Source organism: Aspergillus campestris (assembly GCF_002847485.1).
Source record: "Aspergillus campestris IBT 28561 chromosome Unknown P168scaffold_14, whole genome shotgun sequence".
NCBI lineage: Eukaryota > Fungi > Ascomycota > Eurotiomycetes > Eurotiales > Aspergillaceae > Aspergillus > Aspergillus campestris.
The window spans coordinates 316,099-336,369 of NW_020194349.1; the positions used below are offsets into that span (position 1 = coordinate 316,099).

At 54.4% G+C, this 20,271-nt stretch overlaps 7 protein-coding genes across 7 annotated transcripts; 5 read left to right on the top strand and 2 right to left on the bottom strand.

The window, feature by feature from the left end:
• Nucleotides 1-278: 278 nt before the first annotated feature.
• P168DRAFT_299901 (syntaxin) lies at nt 279-1,502 on the top strand (the record flags this gene model as incomplete). Its single annotated transcript, XM_024838372.1, has 5 exons — nt 279-284; nt 401-500; nt 560-1,032; nt 1,092-1,371; nt 1,429-1,502. 5 exons carry the CDS (start codon nt 279-281, stop codon nt 1,500-1,502), a joined length of 933 nt encoding a protein of 310 aa, XP_024689102.1.
• A 578-nt stretch (nt 1,503-2,080) lies between these two features.
• Nucleotides 2,081-2,596, bottom strand: P168DRAFT_285190 (BolA family protein; the record flags this gene model as incomplete). The annotated part of the gene is made up of 3 exons (XM_024836184.1): nt 2,081-2,264; nt 2,362-2,468; nt 2,555-2,596. The coding sequence occupies 3 exons, from the start codon at nt 2,594-2,596 to the stop codon at nt 2,081-2,083; spliced, it is 333 nt and encodes a 110-aa protein (XP_024689103.1).
• A 316-nt stretch (nt 2,597-2,912) lies between these two features.
• Nucleotides 2,913-5,043, top strand: P168DRAFT_275801 (acyl-CoA synthetase). The gene is made up of 5 exons (XM_024835519.1): nt 2,913-3,268; nt 3,353-3,654; nt 3,733-4,640; nt 4,685-4,917; nt 4,965-5,043. The coding sequence occupies exons 1-5, from the start codon at nt 2,947-2,949 to the stop codon at nt 5,003-5,005; spliced, it is 1,806 nt and encodes a 601-aa protein (XP_024689104.1). The 5' UTR covers nt 2,913-2,946; the 3' UTR covers nt 5,006-5,043.
• A 635-nt stretch (nt 5,044-5,678) lies between these two features.
• Nucleotides 5,679-7,141, top strand: P168DRAFT_336317 (glycoside hydrolase family 7 protein; the record flags this gene model as incomplete). The annotated part of the gene is made up of 2 exons (XM_024841727.1): nt 5,679-6,919; nt 7,132-7,141. 2 exons carry the CDS (start codon nt 5,679-5,681, stop codon nt 7,139-7,141), a joined length of 1,251 nt encoding a protein of 416 aa, XP_024689105.1.
• A 3,234-nt stretch (nt 7,142-10,375) lies between these two features.
• Nucleotides 10,376-11,980, top strand: P168DRAFT_299904 (FAD-binding oxidoreductase; the record flags this gene model as incomplete). The annotated part of the gene is made up of 3 exons (XM_024838373.1): nt 10,376-11,367; nt 11,422-11,614; nt 11,663-11,980. 3 exons carry the CDS (start codon nt 10,376-10,378, stop codon nt 11,978-11,980), a joined length of 1,503 nt encoding a protein of 500 aa, XP_024689106.1.
• An 892-nt stretch (nt 11,981-12,872) lies between these two features.
• P168DRAFT_330331 (uncharacterized protein) lies at nt 12,873-13,748 on the top strand. The gene is made up of 3 exons (XM_024841576.1): nt 12,873-13,109; nt 13,193-13,530; nt 13,614-13,748. The coding sequence occupies exons 1-3, from the start codon at nt 12,951-12,953 to the stop codon at nt 13,693-13,695; spliced, it is 579 nt and encodes a 192-aa protein (XP_024689107.1). The 5' UTR covers nt 12,873-12,950; the 3' UTR covers nt 13,696-13,748.
• A 903-nt stretch (nt 13,749-14,651) lies between these two features.
• On the bottom strand, nt 14,652-20,096 carry P168DRAFT_313345 (uncharacterized protein). Its single transcript, XM_024839654.1, has 7 exons — nt 17,060-20,096; nt 16,817-17,014; nt 16,715-16,766; nt 16,320-16,666; nt 16,215-16,271; nt 15,840-16,141; nt 14,652-15,795 (listed from the first exon to the last, which is right to left on the bottom strand). Exons 1-7 carry the CDS (start codon nt 19,863-19,865, stop codon nt 14,767-14,769), a joined length of 4,791 nt encoding a protein of 1,596 aa, XP_024689108.1. The 5' UTR covers nt 19,866-20,096; the 3' UTR covers nt 14,652-14,766.
• Nucleotides 20,097-20,271: the final 175 nt, after the last annotated feature.

A 20,271-nucleotide genomic window follows, 5' to 3' on the forward strand; every position in this document is an offset into this window, starting at 1 on the left:
CCTCTCTCTCTCCCTCTCTCTCTTCATCCTTTCCCTTCATCTTCGTACTCTCTTTTATCCTCCCCCTTTTCTTTGCTTTCTCTTTCTTCGGCTTCTTTTCCCTTCTTCCACCCTCGCTGCCTCCCTTTATTTCTCTTCTCCCCCGTCTTCTAGACCTTGCAGCCTCCCGTACCAAGCCGACTTTGCGATCGCAGTCGACTACTCTACTCGACCACCCCAAGACGGTCGCAATCCATTCTTCACCCGTCTAATTAATTGAATCCTAGGCCAATTTCACCATGAGCGTACGCTTCCCCAATTCCGACCGCGGCTCCCTCCCCCTGTTACCCCTCCGACAGTATCCATTGATGCTGGTCCCCCACTGACCTCTCCATAGTACAACGACTACGGCGCCAACCAGGGCGGCTACGGCCAGTATAACCCCTACGGTGACCAGGGCGGCTATGGCCAGAACCCCTATGGCCAGGCCAACACCATGGAACAGGGAAACGGAAGCTATGGTAAGCGCCCTCCCCCCCCTGATCATCCCGTCCCGTCGTTCCACTAACACGTGCATTAGAGATGAACCAGATGGGTCAACAACAGCCCGCCGACCCCACCGCCCTCCTCAACAAGTGCAGAGAGATCAACGATGGCATTGCCGACCTCCGTGCCAAGCGTGAGGGTCAACTCGCCGCCGCCCAGAATGGTCTCCTCGACGCCAACACCGCCAAGGAGGATCAGGTCGCCCACCAGGGCCTGGACCTCATCGAGGACGAGGTCAACAACGGTTTCCGCTACCTCCGCGACCTCCTCAAGAAGGTCAAGCAGACCCCCGGCTCCGGCGACTCCCGCGTCCAGACCCAGCTCGACGTCACCAGCCGCAACCTCCGCCGCGAAATCGAGCACTACCAGCGATCCCAGTCCGACTTTAAGAAGCGCCTGAGGGAGCAGGTCCGCCGCCGTTACGAGATCGCCAACCCCGAGGCTACCCCGGAGGAGTTGGACCAGGGTGTGGATAACGTCCTCATGGGCCAGGAGCAGACTTTCCAGGTGGGTGGCCCTTTTGGTACAGCGTTCTACATACGAGATGGTCCCACTAACAGATGTAGGTCTACGGAGCTCGCACCGGTCAAGCCCACGATGCTCGCCAAGCCGCCTTGGAACGATCGACCGCCATTCGCAAGATCGAACAGGACATGATGGAACTGGGTCGGTTGTACCAGGAAGTTGCGGAGCTGGTGCACCAGCAGGAGCCGGCCGTGGAGCAGATCAACCAGGACTCGGAGAACGTCGCCGGCAATGTCGCGGATGCCAACAACCAGATCACCCACGCCATCGACAGCGCGCGCCGGGCACGAAAGTGGAAGTGGTATGCGCTGCTTATCGTCAGTAAGTAAACCCTTTTCTTTTTGGGCGACTTTATGGCTGGGGATGCTAACGTCGCAGTTCTCATCATTGCCATCGTGGTCGGTGTGGCCGTTGGTGTGACGCAGGCCAACCAGAGTACCAAACAAGCCTAAGCTCTAGTCTTTGTGCTGCTGCTTGGAATCGTTCTCTATGTTGAACTTCCCGATTCCGTCTACGATTCCAGCCCCTTGGTGGTCGGACCGTGGCCCCATCCCACCCCCGCGTGGCCACGCCGCTCCAACCGTTCGCTCTCTTGATTTCCTTGTGTACTTCTACCGTTGCTATACCACGTGCTTGCCGTTTTCCTGTGTCTCCGTCTTGAAAAAGCTGGTCCCGCGTTATCCCCCATGCGTTGTCTTCTTTTTTTTTTTTTTCTTTTACTATTTTCTTCTCTTTTTTTTTAAACTATTTATGATCCCGATTGGTCTTGTATAGCTCTTGCATCTTGGCTATCGGCCGGTGACTTGATGACCTGCGTCGCTGCTCGTGGGCTCGGATGCGCATGACGCTGCTGCTCATGTATATATTAGAGTTTCTTCGTTCTACCTTTTGGCGCTAGATTTATTAATATGCTTAATCTCATAATCAGACCAGTGACCTATGTATCAGTCGTACCTACCATACCCCTTAATACATTCAAGATATACACCCATAACCAAGTAAACTCGGGAATAAGAAAGAAAATAGAATTCTACGAAGAAGAACCCTCACTCTGACGCTGCCTCTCCCGCTCCTCCTCCTCCGGCGTCCTCGTCTTCAACTGCAGCGCATGGATGCCCCCCTCCTGCGCCATCTCCTCCTTGAGTAATGCGTAGACGAGACGGTGTCGCGCGGGCTGCATTTTGGATTGGAAAGCGGGGGAGGTTATCGTTACACTGTAGGATAGGAGGTGGGTGATTAGTTTTGTATTTTGGTATCACATACTTGGTGTGTGTGCAGTATGTGGGAGGGAGGAGTAAGAGGAGAACTCACTGGAAATGCGTCTCCCTAGAGGTAACACCCCGCATAGCAGAGTGATGCGCGTGGAGGTGGGAGTCATTGCGGATGATGAGGTTTGAGGGGGTGAGGGCTGTGGTGATCTGTTGTATTATTGTAGTTAGCTAACTATCTCTTTTGAAGACATTTTCCTTCATGTAAGAAGGTAGAAAGGTAAATAGGTAGGTACCTTCTCGCGCATGATATCTTCCATCGGGGTTGAGGAGGCCATTCTGGTGGGTGCTGTGGAGAAGAGGCGGGTGAAGCTGAGGCTGGGGCGTGCAGCGGTGAAAGGGGAGGCGCGGAGGAGCATTTGTGAGGGCCTGACTACCTGAGTAGGAGGGAGGAATGTAGGTATGAGGTTGTGTATTCTTAGGTAGAGGTAGTGGTTGGAGTAGTGAAGAGAGAGGAGATAGAGAGAGACAGTATGGGTCGATTTCGGCGGAGGTGAATTGCCATATTAGGGATAGTGGTGTTCTTCCCGATAACAGATAACCGTCCAGTAGTAAACTCCTTCCTCGGCTCTGAGTTCAATTGCATCAGACTCGCTTGATACGAACTATGCTGTAAGCAATAAAGACAATGTACCGACGCTCTTTGATATCAGTCCTCTCGCGAGCCTCCCTGGCCTCCCGCGCCTGTCACATCAAACCATACAATGGCTTCTCCCGCATGGCCTCTCGAAACCTATCCACCCTCCCGAACCTCCCCCTCTTTCGCGCCCTCCAGAACCACGACCAGTCGCGTCTAGCAGTCGTACACAGCGCGTCCTCTCGCTCATTTACATACGGGAATCTCGTCGCCGACGTGCTACGGACGAAAGAGCGGCTGCTGCAATGCGCTGGCCCACAGCTCTCGGGGGAGAGGATAGCCTTCCTCGTCGAGAATAGCTACGATTACGTGGGTACTGTTCTCTAGTCCCTCTGCTCGATGCCTCGCATCTGGGCTAGGCTTCTTAATATAACACACCCGCTAATATAAATCCCAGTAACCCTCCTCGCCATCCTCGCCAACGACGCCATCGCCCTCCCGCTCTCCCCCGCCTTCCCCGTCGGCGAACTGAAGTACATTATGGATAATTCCCAAGCGAAGGTTCTTCTGACGAGTGAGAAGTTCGAGAGCAAGGCGCGTGGTGTTGTCGAGGCGGGGCTGGATCGGCCGCCTGTGGTGGAGGTTATGGGGAAGTTTTTGGAGGGGGGTCCTGCGCCGGGCGACGTGCAATTGGAGGATTTGGTGGGCGGGTCGAATGGGGGGATGATGCTTTATACGTCGGGGACTACTAATAGACCGGTGGGTTTCTTTTTATTTTGCTAAGGCGTACTGGCTAGGACTACTTGATTGATCGGCTGGGATACTGACAGTATATAGAAAGGCGTGTTGATCCCCCAGTCGGCACTCACAGCGCAGGCGTCCTCGCTGCTGGAAGCGTGGAAATATACCCCCCACGACAGACTACTTCATCTCCTCCCCCTGCACCACATCCACGGAACGGTGAATGCCATCGTGACGCCCATTCTGGCCGGCTCGTCCATCGAGTTCATGTTCCCGTTCAACACCGATGCCGTGTGGAAGAGACTTGCCGCGCCTTTCCTGCCGGACTCAGCCGGTACAGAAAAGATCACGTTTCTCACGGCCGTCCCGACAGTCTACAACCGGCTTATGTCCGCCTTCTCTAGCCTCCCTGCAGAAACGCAAGAAGCAGCGAAGAAGGGCGTCTCTCCGGAGAACCTCCGCCTGAACATCTCCGGCTCCGCCGCCCTGCCGACACCCACGAAAAAAGCGTGGCAGGATCTCAGCAACGGGAACGTGCTTCTCGAGCGGTTCGGAATGACGGAAGTGGGCATGGCCATCAGCTGTGGACTGGACTTTGCGGACCGCGTAGACGGCAGCGTCGGCTGGCCCTTGCCGTCTGTGGAAGCCAGACTCGTCGACGTGGACACCAACGAGGTGATCCACCCCGGGCAAGAAATCGACCAGAACGGACGTCAACGAGAGGGTGAAATCCAACTCCGGGGTCCCACCATCTTTCGCGAGTACTGGGGCAATGAGAAGGCCACGCGGGAAGCATTCGTTGACGGAGACGACGGCAAGGGAGCATGGTTCAAGACCGGTGACGTAGCCACGCGTCGCGTCGTCGACAGCGCTGGCAAGGGCACCAGCGGAGACTGGGCCGAGGGACCGATGTACTTTATCTCCGGTCGACTCAGCGTGGACATCATCAAGACCGGCGGTGAGAAGGTCAGCGCGCTGGAAGTGGAGCGCGAGCTACTTTCACTGTATGTCCCTCACTCCTTTCATCAAGCTCATACTGACATGATAGGCCTCAAATCACCGAAGCAGCCGTCGTTGGCCTCCCGTCCGAACAGTGGGGTCAGAAAGTCGCTGCTGTCGTCGTCCTCGATGCGGAGAAAGCGGCCAGCTCGGGCCGCAATGGCAAGCCGTGGGGGGCGCTCGACATGCGACGAGCCCTTAGAGATCGTCTGGCTAGCTATAAGATGCCCCAGGAGATGAAGGTCCTTGACGGGGTGATCCCGCGAAACGCAATGGGCAAAGGTAGGCCCCACATGCTTGGTTGTGAGTATAAGCTGACGTCGTCGCAGTTAATAAGAAGGCGCTTGTCAAGGAAGTTTTTGGCGCTTAGTGTAGATCAGCATCCTGTACAATACTGCTATACTCAATTCAATTCATCTTGGATAAAGTAGATACAGTCTAGTGTTAGTAGAGGAACCATGCATTAGTTCAACACCAACATAGTCAACATACACCATACGTCAAGCTCACTCCTACGAAGATATCTACAACTATAATGAAACACACTATAAACAAGGCACGGAAATACCGCCACGGCCCACAATAGCCATTTCCCAAACTGACACGGCCCCCGCCACAACAAGCTAGCAGCCTCGACGATCCTCACAAAGTTCAGCCGAAATTCCCCCATTCATCTCGGAGTCCCCCACCGGCAGATGGCCACTGCCGTGATGTTTCCAGTAGATAATTGACTACTGCCTGTGACTGTCTCTCATTGGTGTGCCTGACACGGTGCAGATCGACGAGTTTGATCGAGATTGCAGGATATGGATGAAACATGGGGTTGTGAGAAGACGGTCCGCCGGGCCGAGTTCCTGGTCCTGATAACTTTGGAATATCGCAGTCCACGAATCAATATTTACCTTGATTGAATTCATGTCTACATACAAACGAGAACACAAACATATAAAGTCGACCACGATGACCAGAACTCCAACTCCTGTATCCCAATTGCAATTGCTATCGCAGACAGCAACAGCAACAGCAACAGCAAGGTCATCAAAATGACACGCGCACTCACCCTCTCGCTGGCCCTGCTGCCGCTCATCGCGGCGCAGCAAATCGGCACATCCCCAGAAGTGCACCCCAAGCTCACCACCTACAAGTGCACAACCCGCGACGGGTGCGTCAAGCAAGAAACCTCCATCGTGATCGACGCCTCCGCGCACCAGATCCACGAAAAGGGCACCGAAACCTCCTGCACAGACGACAGCGGCAACCTCGACACAACCATCTGCCCGGACAAGGCCACCTGCGCTGAGACATGCGTCGTCGAAGGCATCGAAGACTACGCCAGCCACGGCGTCAAAACCGACGGCGACAGCCTCTTCCTGCGCCAGTACGTGCCGGACGGTGACGAGCTGACCAAGCCCTCGCCCCGAGTCTACCTGCTCGACCCCACCGGCGACGACTACAGCATGCTGCAGCTGCTGAACCAGGAGTTCACCTTCGACGTCGACGTCTCCAAGCTCCCCTGCGGCATGAACGGCGCGCTGTACCTGTCCGAGATGGCCGCGTCGGGCGGCCGCAGCGAGCTGAACCCTGCCGGCGCGCACTACGGCACGGGGTACTGCGACGCGCAGTGCTTCACGACGGCGTGGGTGAACGGCGAGGGCAACGTCGACGAAGTCGGATCCTGCTGCAACGAGATGGACATCTGGGAGGCGAACGCGCGGGCGACGGGGTTCACGCCTCACCCGTGCGACACGGAGGGGCTGGTCGAGTGCGAGGGCGAGGAAGAGTGCGGCGACGCGGGGATCTGCGACAAGATCGGGTGCGGGTTCAACCCTTATGCGCTTGGGGCACACGACTACTACGGGTACAACAAGACGGTGAACTCGAAGAAGCCGTTTACGGTGGTGACGCAGTTTGTGACGAAGGGGAACGAGACGGAGGGGGGCGAGCTGGCGGAGATCCGTCGGCAGTATGTGCAGGATGGACGGGTGATTTCGAACGCGGTGGTGAAGGTTGATGGCGGGGAGGCGGATTCGATTACGGATGGACTGTGCCCTGATACGGAGAGCGCGTATCAGCGGCTGGGCGGGATGAAGCAGATGGGGGGCGCGCTGGGGAGGGGCATGGTGCTTGCGATGAGTATCTGGAATGATGAGGATACTTTCATGAACTGGTTGGATAGTGGGGATGCCGGGCCGTGCAGTGCTACGGAGGGGGATCCGGCGTTGATTGAGAAGCAGGTTCCTGATACTGCGGTGACTTTCTCGAATATCCGCTGGGGCGATATTGGGTCGACGACTACGAAGAGCAGCTTGCGTCATCGGTATCAGGGACGCGTTCGTCATCATTACTAGGTAGTTGATGGGTATGGAGTTGAGGGGAGTTGAGGATGGAGGAGATGTGAGGAAAAGATATGTGTTAGGATGTATGATACAGATACAATGATGTGCGGTTGTTTATTGAATTGAAGATTGATCAGTGTGAAATCATACAAGGTGATAGGAGGCGTTAGCCATACATACTACATGTAGCTATTCAGACTTCCGTCCATGATTACCCTCCTATCAAGTCAACAGCACACGAAGAACGAGAACTAACAAGGTATGTGCTTGTAAAATAGCAAATACGACCAGTAAATGTAGCCGATCTGCAGGGTTTTCTCACACAGATTACATTTGATTCCTCCTACTTTTGCAACTATTCGCAACTTTCCATACATCCAAATCATCAACATAGTTTATAGCTAGTTAGTGGGAAAGGATTACCACTCGGCTACAAAGATATCATGGCACTTTCGCTCGGTAAGTATCTTATAACCTTATGCTGCGACATAGTCCAGTCAACTGTTTCATCAGTCTCCACAGCATCTCCCTCCAGATGATCGAAAAGATATACCAGTCGACTATATCAACAAATACTCTATATTCGTCAATATAGATTAATCTATTAGACTTCTTCAACAATCGTCAAATACACTTCAATAACTTTAAATCCTTAATATACACACAATTAAGGCGATATTAAAGTAATCTATTTAAGCGGGTACTTCGTATAGTCAACTTTAATAGTTGTGGGTAGTGGAACAGACAATTAGACAATAAACGCACTTCCTAATGGAACTTGTGGGACTGATCTTGTATGATATGTATATGAATAGCTGTCGAGTATGTAGTCTTTGGTCATTCAATATAGTGTCTGTATACCATTCGGAGGGCTTGGCATAGTAGATATAAGCCGAGGAAGATTCGACTCCTGGCAATTCAGACCCAGTAGATGTATCCTGGTCATGGATGGAGATGCCCTATAGTACAGGCTAGGGAAATAAGTATCTTATTGATTGTTCATCCTCGAGTGCCTTGAACAATGGGAGAGCTGGCTTGGAGAGTAGGTAGCTCCTTCCCTCTCCGGACAGGAGTGTATATCCGAAACGAACTTATCCTATTTTCAGTAGCCTGATAGCTTAGTAGCCTGATAGCTTGTCAGATACCTACTGGTATATTGTATAGGGGTGATATCAATTGATGTCCACGGAAGAGCCGGACAATGGTCTAGATGGATGATCGTCAGGGTAGATTCTGTTGGTTATGCTTGAACCAGCATTGATCATCTCATTGCAAGAATCTGGCCATTGTTCTATATCGCCATAAGGAGAGATGAGATGGGATGAGATCAGATCAGATGAGATGAAAGAAGGTAAAGAGAGAGATGGCAGAAAGAATACACCGCCAACGATCACTTTCTTTTGATCCATCTGCATCCATGGTTCAATCTTATGATCATCCCTGCTGTCCCCGAAATAACAATCTTCATTGTCTGACGCCTTTTCCCGTGGACTTTGCACATTGGACAATAGCAAGCAATCAAAAACCACTGTGGCGTTGGAAGGACCCACTTGGACAGCCCATACTCCTGCTAACCCCGCCTCTGCACGGCTAGCAACTCGGCTCGACGGAGTTTTGATTGATTCTTTTTTATCGCGGCATCCTGGCGGCATCCGCGCAGATAGAGTTTCTATCCTATACGCGATACGATGTCCGATAGAGTTGTCCTCGTGGTCAAGACGTTCCCTGATTCAACATCCCGGTTGATAACCCGACGGTGCTGGTTGACACGTCGGTGATCAACTACATCATTCAGGGATGACCTTGCCTCTGGACTCTTGGCTATACTCCGTATCCTCGAATGCGACTGCAGAAAGCCAAGAGGGATACTCCGGGTATGCTGCTGGGATCGATCGATCTTTACCGGCATTCGGTGTTCCCCTGAATTAACATGCACCGCTAGGCTCATAACGTGGTCTAGCTACGGAGTAGTCATTGCTATGTATCGTGTGGCCAAGAGAGCTAGCATTTACACGATCCTACAATCTGACCAGCCAAGCCATGGCTAGCGCAATCGTCGAAATACCAACATTACACTACTCCGTGGACACTCGTAGCCATGAAAGTCCACGCGATCTTCATGTCAATATTCCCCGCTTGGGGGTCAGCACACGGCCGTTGTCCGCAATGCTGGAGAAGAAAAAAAAACCCTCAGCGGGGCGGGCATCCTCCGCATGTGAAGACATAGTCCAGGATCAACATCATTTGGCTGGGGTTTATCCCCGAGTGCTTGTCTACGAGACGCAAATCCCACGGGGAAGTTGTCGGGGAGCAGGATGGAATATAGCCTAAACCCGTTAGTCCATGGCGATCTCTCCCCCCTCGGTTAATGCCCTCTGGCGCAAGCCGTGTGGCTCAAGCTCGTTGCCGATCCTCATTGCTCTGCTCCCAAATCCAGTCACGCTGGCGCGCCCCTTTCTGTCAACCCCCGCATTCCCCACGACGTTGTGCGCCAGAGAGAAAGGACTTTGGTTCAGGCTCGGTTAGCTAATTTTGGCACCCTAAGTCTAATGATCGGCCCCAAGTGACTCTAACGGGAAGTAGTGTGAAATGTCATTCTGGATGCGCTATTGCCCACCTCTTACCCAACGACTCCGGAAGACTCACTGCACGAACATCCGAGATAGGCACACTATTGATGCTGCACGCTAGCATCATGGGAAAGGTTCTGTATATTCTGAGAATATGCATTCGTGCCTTCATTTCGCTTTGCGAGCGGGATGATTGGGCACGGCCTTAGAAATCAGGATATGAGCACCGGGCGAGGCGTCTTCCGGTTGATCCCATACTATTCTGTTAGTGGATCCCGATCGTTGAGGGTGGAGTTGGTCTGAACAGAAAGGGTACTCGGGGCCCTCTTTGTTAAGAAAGGCATGCAACGGCATTTACTTGACGCTGTCGTCACTTCCTCTCTGTACGAGCCTGTGATTCCGAGGTCTGAGGAGTTCAAATCGGCATACTTTGGGCGAGGAAGTTACGGCATACATAAGCCTGCCCAAGTGCATTCGGCTGATATACCGGTGACCAGGATTCTCCACGCACTACTGGACCAATGAGTGGCGTGATTTGTGCAGACCGTGAACTTATCAAGCTTAGCTGACCCCACTTCCAAGTAGAGTAACCTGTTCGTCTGTGGCACTACTGCGTCCAGTGTACCCGGGGATGGATCCTTCTCCAGTGCCGGTCTGAGGGGTACTATCGCAACTGAGAGCACCAGGCTGGGACCCCCTTTTTGACTGTCGTCATTTCAGCATGTACATATATACCCTACCCCCCCGGTGGACCAGCGCGTGGACGGGCTCTTTTCTGAATCATCGCGCTCTACCTGCCTCTCCCTCCTCATCCTCCTTCCCAATCTCTTCGGAATGACTTCAGGTCCTACCTGGCGCACAGCCGTGGGGCTGGCTGCGGCCTTCCTTTCCCCTCTGACGGCCGCTGTCGATGCGTCCGGCATTTGCGCCAAACTGGAGGCCCAGAATATCAACGTCGAAAAGCCTCTCTCCCCGGCCTACACCAAAGAGTCGTACAAGTACTGGTCTGGCGCGTGCGCGGATCTGAAGCCGACATGCATCGCCAACCCGTCGAGCGCCGACGAGATGGCCACGATCATGAAGGAGCTTCAAGACGTCGATACCTTGTTTGCTGTCAAGTCGGGCGGCCACATGCCCAACGACGGCTTCGCCAGTATCCAGGATGGGCTTCTCATCACGACCCGGAAGCTCAACCAGGTCAACTACAATGAGAAGGACCAGACCGCCGTCATCGGACCCGGTCTCGCGTGGGAGGAGGCGCAGGAGGCGCTGGACAAGATCGTGGGCGGTCGCACCGTCGTCGGTGGCCGTCTCGGCGACGTCGGCATCGGTGGTTACATGCTGGGCGGCGGGTTGAGTTTCCTGAGCTCGCAGTACGGCTGGGCGGCCAACAACGTGGTCAACATGGAGGTGGTCCTTGCGAACGGCACCATCGTCAATGCCAACAAGCATGAGAATGCCGATCTGTTCATGGCCCTGAAGGGTGGCGGCAGCAACTTTGGCATCGTCACCCACTACAAGCTGCAGACCCACCCCATCGGAAAGGTGTGGGGAGGAAACTACATCTTCAACTCGGATCAGACTCCCGAGGTGCTCGAGGCCGTGCGCGACTTCACCGAGAACTACCCCGATGACAAGGCGGCTATCATCGTGACGATCGAGAAGGCTGCGATCCTGCACACCTGGATCATGTTCCTGTTCTACGACGGGCCCGAGCCTCCTCAGGGTGTGTTTGACCGGTTCAAGGCCATTGGTCCTACCGACCAGACCAAGACCTGGGACAGCTACTATGATCTGCTGAAGCACAATGACCTTTTCATTCTGCGGTAAGCTCTCCCTGGCTCTGCTTCTTATGTCTTATCTAACTTTGAATTTGATAGGGGTCAACGCTACTCGATCGCCACGGAGACCACCCCCCTTCCCTCCAAGGACCACCCCGAAGTGTTCCAGACCTACTACGACCACTGGCTCAACGTCACCAGCGACGTGATCGACGTGCCCGGCGTGATCGGCTCGCTGGCCTTCCAGCCCTTGCCGCCCGCGATCACCCAGAAGGCCAAGGACCTGGGCGGTGTACGTTCCTTTCCCCCGTATACTATTTACCGTACTAACCCATGACAGGACATGTATGGCTTCTCCACCGACGTCCCCTACATCATCATCGAGCTCGACTACTCCTGGAGCGTCTCCGCCAGCGACGGCAGAATCGACGCGGCGCTCAAGACCCTTTACAGCGGCATGGACCACCACATCTCCAAGTTCCAGGAGCAGAAGGTCGTGCCCGACGCGTACCGACCGCTTTTCCTGAACGACGCCCACTCGTCGCAGGACTTCTGGGGCCGCATCAAGTCGCACGACGAGGGACTCAAGACTTCCAAGAAGTACGACCCGGAGCGGTTCTTCCAGAAGCGGACGAGCGGCGGATTCCGTCTGCACTAGTTTATATACATAATCGGTTGCTGTGGACGTTCCTTGTGGATCCACTTCGTATAGAAACAATTGAGATATGGAGTCAGCGTTTGTACAGTTATTTAATCAAAGTTTCCTATAAATAATACCCAATTACTTTATTCATGAAGACAGAAGACAGTATCTAACCGCCCACAAAAGTAAATTAAGAGCAAGGACAAACCTATACCCAAAAGACAGTACCAAGCGCGAGCTTTAAATCATGTATCAGAATCCCACCCGCCCAGGCGCCTACTGGCTGAGAGACGCCGTGCGGAAAAGCCTCGCGGGCAGCACGCGCCAGGGCGGGTCGCCTCATTCTATTCTTAATATCGTCACTATCAACTGAGTTGAAGGATAACAAAGTACTGTTTCCTTTGATTAAGTCCATTTATAGCCAGACCAAACAATATCGAAAGCAGCAGTATAATAGATACGGATATAGATACCGAGCGATCTCGATCTCGACCGCCACCTATTCAGCATCAATCCCGGCGCGTAGATGATCGCCAGACGCCTCGCTCGCCTCGACCTCCTCAGTTCTAGACTAGTCTGGTCGCCGGAGTGGACGATGGTCTTTGTTATGGACAAGACGAAGTCAAAGGATTGTCTACAGTATACGAGTGAGTGTACTACATATTTAAGGCATTGTCCCTGGTCTGGGTTGTTTCTTTCTAGACAGGTTTTTTGTATTCTTTGTTGAGGAGTCTATCTATATCGACTTTACTTCTTTCAGTGTGGCTGCTTTGTTTATCTCTCTTGATTCATTCATTATTCGTCTATTCTTTTCGTGAGGTATTGGTCTGTCGAAGTTATAATAGGACTGTGTCCCTCTACAATTCTTTATCTACTGTCTACCTATATACCTACTAGTATATAGTATATACTCTACACCATCGACAACACCACCGACAACCACCGACAACTACACAATATCACCATCAACAATCTACCAGCACAAATGTGGCAACAAGGCGCCCTGGGCGCAACCTACCAAGTCGCCCGTCTCATCCAAAGCATCAGTCTCATCGCTATCATCGGGTTGACTGCCAATTTCATCTCCGAGATAGTAGCCGTCAATGGCGAGCCGCCGTCTATTTTGATTGGGACTTTGACAGTGGTATGTTTTTTCCCTTCCTTGGCCTCAACACCACACCCCAAGAGAACAACACAAAACAGAAAGAAAAACTAATAAGAAGTCAGACCTGCATAGTAGTAATCTACTGCATAATCACATTCATCCTCCTCCTCGACACAATCCTCCCCTACCTCGCCGCCGCCATCGCCGACACCCTCTGCCTCATAGCCGTGATAGTAGTGGCAGTCATAATCGGCAAGCCACTCTCCTACCTCAAATGCGAGGATCTCGGGCCCGGGGGCGACGGAGCCGGAGACAACTCGAGCGCATACGCGTTCGCCACACACTTGGATAGCTATCTTGCGCATCTGGGCAAGAAGATCGAGTATGGGAGCTTGATTGGGGCGAGTAAGGCGGTTTGTTTGGAGGCGAAGAGTATTTGGGGGTTGAGTATTGCTTTGTGGTATGTCTTTTCTTTTCTTTTTCTCTTTTCCTCTTTGAGTGGGGGATAATTGTTGGAGGGGCTTGCTAACTGGTGATGTGTAGTATCATGTTCTTCTTTTCGGCGGTTTGTTTGGTCTGTCTTTGGAAGCAGAAGAAGGGGCCTGGGGGGAAGGGGGATGTTTAATATGGACCTTGGGTATGAGTGTGTGAGTATGAGCATGAGTATGGAACTGGGTGTGAACGAGCGATAGAGCGAGAGAGTGAGTGGCTGTAATATCTGATGTTATGCTGGCATAATGATGGGGTGATCATGATGGAGGATGTAATCTGTCTGCTGATTTGGCTTTTTGTTGTTCTCTTGTCTTGTTTATTATATTGTTTGTTATTTGAAATATATACTGTTTCTCAATCAGCTCTCCAACCCGCATGATAAATACTAAAGTACGTAGAAATACTCACCTATCCACCCCCAATCCCTCCCCATCTCAACAACACAACAACATACACAATACGTGATATAAACAACATTCCCCAAGTAGAATACAAAGAAGAAATAAGAGAGAGAGAGAGAGAGAGAGATCACCCCGAACTAACAGGCGGAATAACAGCAACCTCCTGCCCCTCCTCAATCACCACCCCACTGCCCCCATCCCCCTCCCCACCACCAACATCCAAATCCACATCAACATACTCATCCCCCACACTAACCCCACAACTCCCCAACACAGCATCCCTCATACCGGGATACCTCTCTTCCAGGAGATCGAAGAGGCGCGAGACGGGCAGCGGGGCGGGGAGGCGCTCGGTGGATTTGCCGGTGTAGGATGATGCGGTGGAGAAGTAGTGGATTTGGAAGGTTGCTGGTTCTGTCATTTTTTCCAATTTCTTGCTTGGTGTTGTTCTGATTGATCGGTCGATCGATTGATTTGTTTTATATGTAGGCTTTTTGAAATTGTTGGTTGGTTGATTGTTGGTTGTTTTCTTCTTTCTTGGTTGGTGGTGGTGGTTGGTTTGTGGTGGGTGGGGTAGTGCTCGAGTACTTGAGGGCTGATGACTGTAGCTTGTTGTGTAGTGATCTTATTATATTGTAGATTCTTCTGTGATTGAATGATGATGTCTATCGGTAGATGCCATATTAAACAGAATCAAGAGGTAAGATACCACGTGCGGGGTCTTATCTAGCCAAGCTTATCTTATCTACATACTCTCTATCCATATACACATGTCATAACTAGCAAAATCCAACATATACCAACTAAGCAACCAACTCTCTAAACGCACCCACCAAATCCCCCTTCAAATCCTCCCAATCCTCCAACCCGACACTAACGCGCAACAGCCGCGTATCCACCGTCGTATCCGACATCGTCCGCCACTCGATGAGCGTCTCCACGCCGCCCAGGGACGTCGCATGCTGGAAGAACTTCAGTTTACTGGGGAGTTTGCGCGCAAAGTCTTCTTCGTGCATGGCGATCGAGAAGACGGGTCCGAAGCCGTTGGGCATCTGCTGCTGCAGCCAGGGGTCTTGGGGTTGCAGGCTGGCGTGGAAGATTTCTTTGAGGGCCTTTTGCGTGACGGCTTCGTCGCTGTTTGGAGCTGGGTTGGGGGTGCGCAGGGCCTTGTCGAGCCAGGAGACGAGGTTCGTGGTGCTGCGGCTTTGGCGCTGGACGCGGATCTCAAGGGTGCGGAGACTGCGGACGCCGAGCCAGGCTTCCATGTTGCCCATTACGCTGCCGAGGAAGATGCGGTCTTCGAAGAGCTGGCGGGTCCAGTCGGAGCGCTGCGTGGCTAGGACTCCGCACAGCACGTCGCTGTGGCCGCCGAAGTACTTGGAGCCGGAGTGCATGACTAGGTCGGCGCCCCATTGGAACGGATCTTGTAGGCCTGGCGGAGCGAACGTGCCGTCGACGATGAGATAGGCGCCGCGGGAATGGGCCTTCTCGGCGTACGCGGCGATGTTGAACGCTGTGCCTTCGGGGTTCACGGGGGTTTCCAGGTGGATCACGTCGCCTGCCTCGAGCTGTTCCGCCGGACAATCAAGATCCAGCTTCTGCAGGCCCGTCATGCGGCTGACCATGGCGATCACGCCGTGGCAGCCGTGGTAGCCCTGGCCGATCGAGATGCGGCGGGGGTTCAGCAGTACAAGCGCGGCGTGAAAGGCCGACAGACCCGACGAGTAGCTGATAACTTTGCCATTGAGCAGAGACGACAGGATCGCTTCGAAACGGGTCATGCTGGGGGCCGAAAGGCGAGAGTAGACGTGCTCCGTCGGGTCATCTCCGAACTGATCCGGTTAGAAACGCCGCGGTAAAGGGTCGAGAGACATACGCTGCGGTCCCGCGCCGGGACGAGATCATCTGGGTCCGCGGCGTACCGGTATGTAGTGGCAACGTGCAGCGGGGGAGCCACATCGGTGGCTACATTGAAAGCATCATCTGCGTGTAGAGAGCGTGTGGAAATGCTCACGTCGGGTCCGAGGGGTGCCATGGTGATAAATTGGATGGGTAGGTGGGAATATGGCGGGGTTGGAGGAAGGGTGGAGGTCGAGTGGTTCAAGTGGAGCCAGGAGGGGTTGCCACGTGATACGACCGATTGCGCAAGATCGGATTCGGTCCGAATATCGTCATCGTCTTCTCCAGGAAGTTATGGCGATCGGATCGATTGTTCCAGCGGGCCACCAGGGCAATTACCGCCGAAGAGAACTCATCCGGGATGGCTCGCGGACGGATCCTGGCGCGGCGGTCTGGAAATTGGTGCGGTCTGACTTATTAGTAGGGTACATGTTAGGCATAGGATAATCCTGCATACCTTCTTCGGAATCAAATACAATAGTAATATCGTCATGTTCAAGAGGATACTCCGGCATGTCCAAACACACGTAGTCCGCCGTCGGGTCGTCGTCCGTCCGTGGTAGGGCGAATTTGGCGTCCAGAACCCGCACGCCAAACTTCCCCGGCCGCCCGAAACTCTCCAGGGTGTCGGTGCCCTTGAGGACGAAGTTCATGCATTTTCCATGATTGAACTCATTCAGGAACGCAATCAGTTGGATGACCTTGTCTTGTTGAACGACCTGGATACGGGCCAGGTTGGCTTCCCACTTCTTGTGGATGGGCACCACCATCCGGCGGCGCGAGATGGATAGAGACGAAGCAACACTAGACGGTCAGTATGCATCAATTTTTTGTAGGACATGAATGAAATACCTATCAAAAAGGACTTGGAAGCCCGTCACTGCGCGTTGGAATCGGTGAAGATCTAGAGAAGTCAGTAACGTCACTAAAAAAAGTAAATAAAAAAAAGTATACCTTTCACAGTCGCAAAGTCAAACCGTCGCACCGTCGGTTTGACCTGAGCCACTTGCAAGAACTCCGTCAACTTCTCCGGCATCTCCGGAGCAATCAAATTCTCAGCAACAGACACCGTCAGATCCTGCTGCGCAGGTCGGTACAGGCTAAGTCCCGTCCGGTTATTGATATCAAGGCCGAGTCTCAGTTCGCCAGGGCCTGCGCGAGTTAGCGACGTCTACCAAATGGGTACGATTGACCTACCAAGATTGATGCGGTCCGTTGCAGACCCCCACTCCGTCGCGATAAACGCCCGCAGAGTCTCGGACAGAATCGTGGGCCCGTAGCCATGTTCAACATACCCGTGCTCCTGGTCGATCACGGACACGGTGCCCGCAGGGAACTGGAGGTGCGTTTTGGCCGGTGAACCGGTCAGCTTGTCCGCAGGTTGTTCGACCGAGTAGGCACGGAGGGAAATGTCCGGCGTCTTGATCTCTCCCTCTTGGGGTACCATCCCCAGCATGAGGGAGTGCAGGGCGGTCCGTTCCGGGACTTCGTGGAAAGTCATCAGCATGGTCCGCGTTCGGCCATCCTCCGTGACCTTGAGCGCAAGCGCGGGCGCTCCATCTACGCCCCGGAGGAGACCGAACACGATGGGTGCCCCCTGGCCGAACATGTGGCGCACACTGCTCAGCGTTTTGAATTTAGGGCTGGTCAGCACGGCGAGCCGGAAGCCTCGGTGGGCACTCCGCGTCCCGGTCCCTTCAGTCAGGGTCACGGTCCGCTCGAACAGCCGCAGGCGGCACCGCTCGATGGGCTCCGTCGGGAAGCCTCGTGTCGAGCCCGGGTCCATGTAACTAAACGACTTGAGGACGTTCTCGAAAACCATGGTCTCCCCGGCCTCGTGGTGGTAACTCGCCTCGGTCTTCTGCGTGTACTGCACGATATTCCACAGATTCTTGAAATCCTCCTCGTCGAACACGATGTCGAGTTCGAAGCCTCGCGGCAGCTTGACCCCCATCGAGTGCGACCGGACCTGCCAGTCCACATCCTCCCACGTGGGCCCTTTCTTGCGGTCGGACTGGATCATCACGTTGACCAGTTCACTCTGACTGCTGATAGCGGCACAGACGTACCAGTCGGCCCGGTCCCGGATGATGGACAGCACGCACGGGATCGAGAACTGCTGCTGGCCGTCGTCTTCGTTCGAACTCACGTACACCTTCACGAACATACTCCCGTAGGTGAAGAACCGGTTGGTGTCGCTCAACGGCATCATGTGCACCAGCGAGGGGCTCTTGCCTGACTTATCCAGCAACATGGACCGCGTAGCCGCGCCGGAAAGCACCGCGGAGACGTCCGGTGCGAAAAAGGGATATCGGACCCACACTGTGGTATCGACGCGCATCCCCGCATCCCCGGCTGACATGATGGTGTCCATGATGTTGTTCCGCTTGATCGACATGGCCAGGGAGCGGAGATGGTTCAACATGGTCTGATGCAGACTCAGAAGGTCCGCCAGCTGCCGGTCACCGGTGGTGCTGACGATCGCGAGCAATGCCTCGACCCCCATCGCGCCGTACCGACTCAGCTCGCCGTGCACGGGAACGATCTCCTCGATGATCCACAAGACCTTACACAGATCAACGACCGCCTGCCTTGCGTCTTCTGGTCTCCCGCCCGAGCCGGAACGTGAGGCGCGCGCATACGCCTCCAGCCTTCGCTTCCCCCGCAGAAACCACCACACGGCGGCCCTCATCCATTCCGCAAGGGACGTCTCCATCAGCGGCTTCACGCTCTCCGCGGCTTCTTGGATGAGGTCCGAATAGCTTTGGACTTGGTCTTTCAGATCCGTAAAGGCAGTGTCATTGAACTGGTTGGCCACCGTCCGCAGGGAGAATTTCGGCCCCGCGTTCCGGGAGCCTGTGGTGTCTCCGGTCGACGGGCGGCTCGACTCCTCCCGGACCGGACCACTGCGGACGGGCTGGTACTTGGGCGGGGACGGATTCGGGTTAGGGAGACTTCCTCCCGGCGCAATACCGGACGGCAACGATTCGACCGGCGACGCCTTGGGTGAAATTCTCTCGGACCTGTATGATTTTTCAGGACTATATGACTTCGCAGGACCGTATGCTTTCGCGGGACTGTATGCGTTCGCGGAACTGTATGCGTTCGCGGGACTGTATGCTTTCTCGGGACTCGAAGCGTCTCGGAACGGGTTCGGAGGTGGGGCCGGTTCAGTTTCGGAGAGGGGAGGCGTTTCGTAAGAGGAGCTCGGGCTGTCAGGGGCCGGCTGGCCATCGTCCTCTTGGGGGTCGTAATGGTGATGCAAGGCACGGCCCTCCTCCGCTTGCATCTTGTCTCGAACCTGCTGCGCAAACGAACTGGACTCGGGCGACGCGCGAAAAGACAGTCGGGACCCCGCGCCTGCGCCCCCCAGCGCCATGAGCAAATCCGAATCCTGCGCACTGGTGATCTGAGGTGCTTTGCGCGCCGTGGTGTCCTGGCGTCGAAGGGGCCGATGGCTCTCCCCCGAGGTATCCACGCGAAGCGGAGGGGCCGAGCCATCGTCTTGTTTCTGGCGTGCGCGGTCGCGACACAGGCACATCTCCGCCGTCGGGATCTCCGATTCATCCCCGCCCTCCCCCATCAATTCCGGCTGTTTGTCTGAGAATCGGACCTTGGTCCCTCTCCGGGGACGGGACTTGTGAGGAGGCTTTGCCATCCCCTCGGACGGGTGGAAATCCGCGGCGGGGGGCTTCGCGTGCTGGGGCGACATACTACGGGGATCCTGCGCGAGTGACCAAGACTGATTGAACTCCAAGTTCGGTAGGGTTGGCTGGTCGCGCGGGCCGTCCAGCGGGTGCGGGATGGCATGACTGTGCGATATCGACTGCGTCCGGGTTGGACCCAGGAACGCCTCGATCTGCTGGTCCGCGGCCTTGGATACCTTTTTCTGTTTATCTTTGTGGAACAGTTTTTCTTTCCATTGGGTAGGCCTCCGGGTGGGTTTGCGCTCCGGGAGCGGCGCGCTCTGCTCAAGAAAGGCAAAAGGGTCGTTGGTGGACATGGTGGCTACTAAGAAAATGATATGCTTCCTCGGGACAGTGGCCGATCGTTCTGGATCATCGCAAGCCTGTTGCAGGGGCCAACAATAAAGACGACTGAATCGACGTTTCTTCGTATTCTCCCGCCCGAGTGTAGGTGCACTGCGTGTGTGGTGCAGAAAGTGGAGATCGACAGGGGGCTGAATCCGTCCGGACCATCAAGATCCGGCGACAATGTCGTAGTAAACGGTTCGATGATCCCTCTAAAACACCCAAGCACAACAGAGAAGTTGATACAGGGTTTGAGAGCGAGTTAAGCTTCGGCCCGGGGTCGACAAAGCGTAGGGAAAACGGAGGCGGGGGAGGGAGGAGGGGGGCGGAGGAAGAATGGAGAAAGAAGAGGGGATCGTTGGATGATAATAAAGTCCA